At 55.0% G+C, this 7631-nt stretch overlaps 2 protein-coding genes across 2 annotated transcripts in view; one reads left to right on the top strand and one right to left on the bottom strand.

The window, feature by feature from the left end:
- Positions 1 to 3628, bottom strand: part of BEST4 (bestrophin 4) — a 4862-nt gene extending 1234 nt beyond the window's left edge. Inside the window, exons 1-9 of the mRNA XM_021717417.1 lie at positions 3477 to 3628; positions 3297 to 3391; positions 2522 to 2755; positions 2135 to 2289; positions 1289 to 1366; positions 798 to 995; positions 596 to 676; positions 324 to 478; positions 3 to 151 (exon numbers count right to left, since the gene is read on the bottom strand). Coding sequence (XP_021573092.1) covers positions 3 to 151; positions 324 to 478; positions 596 to 676; positions 798 to 995; positions 1289 to 1366; positions 2135 to 2289; positions 2522 to 2755; positions 3297 to 3391; positions 3477 to 3628 — 1297 coding nt within the window. The remainder of the gene's footprint in view (positions 1 to 2; positions 152 to 323; positions 479 to 595; positions 677 to 797; positions 996 to 1288; positions 1367 to 2134; positions 2290 to 2521; positions 2756 to 3296; positions 3392 to 3476) is intronic.
- RPS8 (ribosomal protein S8) overlaps positions 1 to 6636 on the top strand; it is a 15085-nt gene extending 8449 nt beyond the window's left edge. The window contains exons 7-8 of the mRNA XM_021717406.1: positions 2141 to 2142; positions 6604 to 6636. The gene's annotated coding sequence lies outside the window, so the exon portion shown is untranslated. The remainder of the gene's footprint in view (positions 1 to 2140; positions 2143 to 6603) is intronic.
- Positions 6637 to 7631: the final 995 nt, after the last annotated feature.

The following is a 7631-nucleotide window of genomic DNA, read 5'->3' as shown; positions in this document are numbered from 1 at the left end:
GCCTCGCGCGCGGCCGAAGTTCCGGAGGCTGATGGCGGGCGAGGGCGCCCCTGCGCCCAGGAAACGGCCGAGCAGCGGGGTGGGCGCCGGCCGAGCCGATCCGGGGGACGACGCTTCCACCTGCAGGCTCTGCTCTGGGTCGTCGCTCATGCTGCGGGCGGAGGACGGGCTGAGCCGGACTCGGCTTCCGCGGGGACGGGGCGAGGGCGGGGCGGGAACGCTGGATCGGCTCTCGGGGAAGGGCCGAGGCACTGGCGCCCAGGCGGTGGGCGCGGACCCGCGTGCCGAGTCAAGCCCGGCCCCGGCCAGCGCGGGCTACTCACCGCAAGTTGAAGGTGGAGCCCAGGAAGGAGGGCCGCAGCGACTCGGCCGCCGTGGCCACGGTGTAGGGTGGCTGTGGCTGGTCCTCGTCCCAGTACGGGTCCTTCTCGGCGGGGGGCAGGTTCTGGTACATGTCATCCACGGATAGCAGGGACACCTGGGGCGGGCAGCCGATCACAAGGATCCTCCTCCCCACACCCGGGCTGATTACTAGCCGGGAGAGGGCGCCAAGGAACTGTCCCCGACTTTTGTCTTCTCTCCATTCCCCGCTCACCTGCAAGTTGCGGTCTATGAGCTGGTTGGTCTCAAAGTCATCGTCATCCTCACCAAAGGGGTTGATGATCTGTTCGGCCACCTGTAGTTACAGAGACGGTGTTTTCTGGGCTCAGAGCCCCACTTTCTGTCCCCAGAGTTGGGGTGGACCCTGTGGCGACGTCTCTGCAGAGCAGGCTGGCATGACTATCTGCAGTGCCCACCTTGAGCCAGCCAGCATAGAAGAAGAACTGCAGTAGAGTGGTGAGCGGCACATACATGTCCAGGTCTCCCAGGGCCGGGGCTGCCTCCTGGCCTGGCTCCAGAGGCTCCTGAGGTTTGGCAGCCCCTGCCTCTGGCTCCACAAACTGGCGGCCAACCAGGGACAGGGCAAAGAAGGAGTATACGGCTATGGTCACCACCTGGAGAAGGAGACACAAGCTCAGAGTGTGGTGCAGTGGGACCATGGGGAGAAATGCTGCCCCTGCCTCTAGCATCTGAGGGGTGTCTGACAAGTAATTAAATAGGTATCAGGGTGTGACAGCACCCATGGGAATGGGGTCTTCTTGGGGGAGATGGAAGGAAGCTTTGAAGAGGAAGCAGTGCCTCAGGGGACTGAACTGATCGGGCAAGTATGAACTCTAATTCTCGGCATCTCACACACAGCACAGGACATACAGTAGGCACCAGGACTGAGGAAGTGAGAGGCAGTTACTTGGGTGTAGACGAGGGGGATGCTGATCCAGTCGTAATGGAACAGCATGCTGCACTTGGCTCGGTACTTGTTCAGCTCCTGGTGAAACAGCAGGAAGAGGAAGTCAGCAGAGATGAGGAAGGAAAAATGGGAAGAAAACAGGGGAGTCCAGCACAAACTAGGCCTGGGCCAGGTCTGGAGGTTCATTCCCATTTAGCTCTCAGACGTGTTCTCAGGCTAGGATGGCTGTAATAGAGGCAGTTTGGCAAAGTAGTTTCTTTTTTTTTTTTTTGAGTTGGAGTCTCTCACTCTGTTGCCCAGGTTGAAGTGCAGTGGCACGCTCCCAGCCATCACAGCCTCAACCTGCCGGGCTCAGGCGGTACTTCCACCTCAGCCTTCCAATTAGCCAGAACTATAGGCACGCGCTACCATGCCTAGCTAATTTTTTTATTTACTGTAGAGACAAGGTCTCGCCATGTTGCCCAGGCTGGTCTCAAACCCACGGGCTCAGGCAATCCTCTGACCTCGGCCTCCCAAAGTGCTGGGATTATAGGCTGGAGCCACTGTGCCCGGCCTGGCAAAGTAGTTTCAAGTACAGCCCCTGGAGCCAGAATGTCTGATCATGAATCCCAGCTCCACTAACTAGCTGTATGATTTAGGCACATTTCTTTTCCACTCTATGCCTCAGTTTCCTCATCTGTGAAAGGAGGGTGATAATAATAGTACCTACCTCAAGGATTGCTGTAAAGGCTGAATGAATTAATATAGGTATGGTTGGCGCCATATAAGTGTTAGGTACTAAAATTATGATTTGTTTGCATAGCTGGAGGGAGGAGAGCAGATGGGTTTGGTCCTGGGCTGACTCACTTCCAGAAGTAGACAGAGAGCAATGTCGTCACGGATTCGCCCATCCCTCCGAGCCTGGGCCGCCAGGTTGGTGAACCAGACACAGGGGACCCAGTACTTGTTGAAGTCGGATTTCAGGCTTTCAAACTTTTTTCTCTCTTCCTGGGACATGAAACCTGGCGGGTAAAGTGCACGGGATGCAGATGCATCCTCTGCCGCTAGGGGAAGCCGCTCCACGATGTGGCTGTCTTTTCTCGCATGCACCGGGTGTCCCGGGACTCACGGTTCCGCGTCCCTGTCGTGGATCAGCCTTCCCCTTCCCTGGAGGCCGCTGCCCAGGACTCCCCCAGCGCAACACCTGCATCCGGCCGTGGGCCAGGCCCCCAGGGGCTCCCCACGGCTCCGCACCTGCGTCCACCACGTGCTCCATGGTGGGGAAGCGCTTGAGCACGCGGGTGCTGACCGAACGCAGCACCAGCACGGACGCCAGGTTGGCGTAGCGGATGAGGGTGCGGCGCAGCAGGCGTCCCTGTTGGTCCACGCCATGAACGCTGGCCGAGATGACGCACATCAGCTGGTCCGGCAGCGGGATGCTTGTGTACTGGGACCACCAGCGGTTCACCACCAGAGTCACATAGAAACCTGGTTGGCCGCCGTGGAAAGAGGGACCAGGAAGGGAGGAAGGAGGGCCTGGGGGTCAGAGAGCTCTGCCCAACACTCCCGCCCCCAGCCAGAGAGCCTGGTCCAGGCCAGGTTGACTCATGGCAGGGAAAGGAAAGCTTTGTTCTAGCGCCCTGCTGTGCCAATCCAGGCCAGGACAGGGAGGAGTGCAAACTTCCTAGGGCAGAGGGGAATTGGGGTTTCAAAATCAAGTAATGGTTAAGCCTGAGATCTGTTTCCCAGGAGAGTGGGGAGAGGGCCGTCATCTCTCTCCAGCTCACTCCAGTGGCCAGAGTGGGGCTATGAGGGCAGCAGGTATCTTGTGCCTTGTGGGGAGTGAGGATCTAGCAAGTGATAGGAAGGGTCTAGGGGTCCAGAGATCCTGGACCCAGCACCTGGCTCCTGTGCCTGCTGTGGTTGACCTCTGGGCTGTGCTCTGTTGGGTAACTGTGACCCTCAGCGCTCTCAACCCAACCCAAGGGTCAGGGAAGACAAGAAGGGGGATACAAGAAGGGGGCCTCACCCAGTACAAAGGACAAGGGGATGAGGTCCGCAGAGCGGTTGCAGTACCGGGCCACCTGAGCATACACTTGCCTCTGCTCCTGGGTCAGCAGCAGCCTGGGGAAGGTCAGATGTAGGCCTGGGTTACAGGGGGGTGGGCCGCCCAGGTCCCCACAGACCAGCCCTGAGACCCTGCTCTCACCGGTAGGTGATGCTGAGCACAGCATACAGGGCCACAAAGAGTAGGAACTCCTTGTAGAGGAGCTTGTAGATGCTTCCCCTCCATCGGAGAAGCAGACCAGAGAAGCCTCCGAAGCGGGCTTCGGCCACTTTGAGGGTGTATGAAACCGTCATGGTGCTGGGACCTGAGGCAGGATGTCACAAGAGTTGCCTCCAGAGCTGCCCCTCTCCTTAGCTTGCCTTCCTGTCACCAACTTAGTTCCCCAGGCAACCTCCCTTCAACTCTGGCCACACACTCCCCTCCACCTCCCAGCCCTCACCCTGTGTCAGTAGATAAGGGGGTATGGAGCCATGAAGCAGACAAAGCACACCCCCATCTGCAGAGCTTAGTAGTACATGGGTAAAGCCAGGGTGGAATTGGGCAGAGCAGAGGTGAGATCCGTACCCCTTCATGCATGAGGCTTCCCCAAGTTCCTCCTCAGCCTGCAGAACTAGGAATAACCAGATTCTGAACTACTGAGATGACACACCCGCTTTCAGCCACTACTACTCCTTGGGCCTTGCTCTGGAAGCTGATTATCTAGTCTCCAAAGGTCCAGGACACTCTCACCCCCACCTCATATCTGCCTACCTGCTCTGGGCAGCAGCCTGTGTGGAAGAAGAACTAGGCTAGCCTTCACCCCCCAGCAACTTAAGTACCTCCTGGGCCCATAAAGTGAGGCTATCACTGATGGATTGAGGCTGTCACCCGGCTTCCCCTTGTCCTGGGAACTGGGTGTGTCTCCCTACCCCTGCAGGGCTGGCCTGGCCTTGCAATGGCAGAAGTGGCACCTGCACTGGCCCCACAGCTCACACAGAAGACACCATGACCTTCAAGCCAGGATGACAGAAATTACTGTCCCACGCTTCAGGTGAGAAGACAGATGCGTGATAAACTGTTATAATAACACCAGCTGCTAATCACAGAGCAATGACTAAATGACAGACACTGTGCCAAGGGCACTACCACATCATCCTCTCATGGAATCCTCATCACAACCCCATGAGGTAGGAGTCATCCCCATTTCACAGGTGAGGCTCTAAGAGGCAAGCAGCTTACCAACGGTCCCACAGCTAGGACATGTTGGAGGCAGGCTTCAGAACCAGAGCTGATAGACTTCCAAGGCTGGAAGTGACCCAACTGGGCCTAGACAAGAGCTTGAGCTCTGGAACCAAGTCCTGTGCACTGGCCACATTGCCAGGCTTCTTCTTTTTTTTTTTTTTTTTTTTTTTTTTGAGTTGGAGTCTCACTCTGTCACCCAGACTGCTGGAGTGCAATGGCTGCTCCCGGCCACCACAGCCTCGCCTACTGGGCTCAGGAGATCCTTCCACCTCAGGCTTCCGAGTAGCCAGAATAACAGGCATGCGCTACCACGCTCGGCTGACTTTTTGATTTATTGTAGAGATGAGGTCTACAATAAACCCGCGGGCTCAGGCAATCCACTCACCTCAGCCTCCCAAAGGCACGGGATTACCAGGCTGAGCCACCGAGCCCGGCTTGCCAGGCTTCTTATCTAGGCTCTGGGGGTCCTGGCCAGGCCCTTCACTGTCCCCATGCCACAGGGCTGACAGACACAGATCTGGGAGCTCAAGCCTAGGCTCAGGCCCCTTTAAGTCCAACATACTGACTTCCAGGGGTGGCTAGGACTTGAGTGGGCCTCAATGCTCAGGGCTTGGAGCACTGTAGGCAGTGAGCTTGGCAGCTATTACAATGAAATGTCAAATCCGTTCCCTTTGGTTTCCTCCTACTGGCCCTCTGTTGCCTCCCAAGGCTTCCAAAATCAGACAGTTCCTCAAAAATTAGGAGGCAGAGCTGGGTGCAGCAGCTCATACCTGTAATCCCAGCACTTTGGGAGGCCAAGGAGGGAGGATTGCTTGAACCAGGAGTTTGAGACCAGCCTAGGCAACATAGTGAGATGTTTTTACCAAAAAAAACTTCCTTAAAAATTAGCCAGGCACGGTGGCGGGCACCTGTAGTCCCAGCTACTTGGGAGGTTGAGGCAAAAGGATAGCCTAAGCCCAGGAGGTTGAAGCTGCAGTGAGCCATGATGGTGCCACTGCTCTTAAGACTGGGTGACCAGGTGAGACCCCAATTCAAAAAACAAAAGAAATGAGGAGACAACCTTTTCTTTGATGCCCTGCTAGTGTGTTCTTAGGCCAAACAGTACTGGATCCTGGCTTTTAAGCTGGATATACTAGGCCCTCTGAGACTCACCCAACTCCACCCCCATCGCCATTCTGCCCAGCTTATTTTTAGCTGTTCCTTCCAAGGTGCAGCTCAGAGCATCCCTGGGAAGCCTTCCAGGATCTCCCCCCAGGTCACTCCTCAAATCCCACTGGTTTCCTCGCTTGTAGCAGTTAATCACATTGGTCTATACTCTATTTACAAAGAAGTCTCTAACCCGTGAGGCCCTTGAGGACAGGATTGGATATGATTTATCTAGGTAAAGCTAGGGAGGACTTGAAACCAGACAAGCTTCTTGGCTTTTTTCTTTTTCTTCCTCTTCATTCCTTTGTCTCTCTGTCTTCTCCTCGTCCCTCAAAACAAGTCATGGCCTGGCTGGAGTTATGTTCTCCATCCAGGTCCCAGTTGAGATGTCCATATGAGGAAAGGACCGGAGTGTGTGTGTGTGTGTGTGTGTGTGTGTGTGTATGTGTGTGTGTGTGTGTTTTCCTGAGGTCTGAAAGATGACACAGGACCTGACCTGGGGAGGACAGGATACCAGCTGCAGGGCCTCAGTCATCATGCCATGTAGCCTTCCTCCACTCTGATCTGTGGCTTCCCTAGAGCATCTGGGTTGTATGCCACTTAAAGATGTTCTAGGACTTGGGAAGCCAGGTGACCCTGGGAGTGGAGGAGCTCAGGCTCTGTGTCCTCTGATGGCTCTACCTAGGCAACCCAGCTGGCTGCATTTCAGTCCTTCATCCCGGCCCTATCTCTGGCCCTCACATTTCTGCCTGTTACCAGCACTCTGGTCTGTGAATTTCCCACAGAGCCTGGGATAAAAGTGCATGACCTGAAGCTTGTGCTAGAGGAAGGGGGCAGTCCCCAGGACCACCCTGCCCCTCCCTCCTGAATCACCATATCTTCCTTCCCAGCTGCTGACGAGTCCCCTTGGTTTATGGTCCACAAGAGGGAACCACACAGCTCATAAATCACTTACTCCACCCTTCCTTATCCTCCTCCATCTCTGCCTCTCCTTTCTCACTGGTCCTGCCCACCATGCCACCGTCACCTCCTCACAGCTGAGAGCTGGGTATACAGCTTGGCCATGAACAGCATAGAGTCTGAAGCCAGACTGCCTAAGTTTCCAAATCCAGACTTCATCATGGTCACCAAGATCATCAAGCTTAATGACCTTGGGTGAGCCATTTAACCTCTTAATTTCCTCATGGGGGAAATGGGGCTGATCATACCTATCTCATAGAGTGGTTGTGAATATTAGATCAGTTAATAGTATCAAATACTGCCAGGTGCAGTGGCTCATGCCTGTCATCCCAGTACTTTGGGAGGCTAAGACGAGAGGATTGCTTGAGACCAGCCTGGGCAACTTGATGAGATCTCGTCTCTACAATAAATTTTAAAAATTAATTAGGCATGGTGGCATGCACCTGTAGTTTCAGCTACTTGGAAAGCTGAGGCAGAAGGATAGCCTGAGCCCAGCAGGTGGACGCTGCAGTAGCCATGAATGTGCCACTACACTCCAGCCTGGGTGACAGTGAGACTCTGACTCAAAAAAAAAGTATCAAATTCTCAGAATAGTGGAGGGGAAGTGGGAAGTGCACCTGTAGCTATAAGCACATCTTCTATCTCAGACTGGTTTTAGCCACTTCCACACCCACCAAGGACACCGGCCATCCTCTTACTGCTGAATCCAGTGGCTTCTCCCAACCTAACCTAACTTGGCATCTCTCATTCTTTTTTTATTTTATATTTATTGATTGATTGATTGATTGATTGATTGAGTTGGAGTCTCACTCTATCGTTCAGACTGGAGTGCAGTGGCCGCTCCCGGCCACCGCAGCCTCGACCTGCTGGGCTCCGGCGATCCTTCTGCCTCAGCCTTCCAAGTAGCTGGAATTACAGGCATGCGCTACCATGCCTGGCTGATTTTTTGATTTATTGTAGAGATGAGGT

This window comes from Carlito syrichta, unplaced genomic scaffold (assembly GCF_000164805.1).
Source record: "Carlito syrichta isolate Samal-C Ts95f unplaced genomic scaffold, Tarsius_syrichta-2.0.1 Scaffold309730, whole genome shotgun sequence".
NCBI classification, from domain to species: Eukaryota; Metazoa; Chordata; class Mammalia; order Primates; family Tarsiidae; genus Carlito; species Carlito syrichta.
This window is presented reverse-complemented; position numbering and strand designations above follow the sequence as displayed.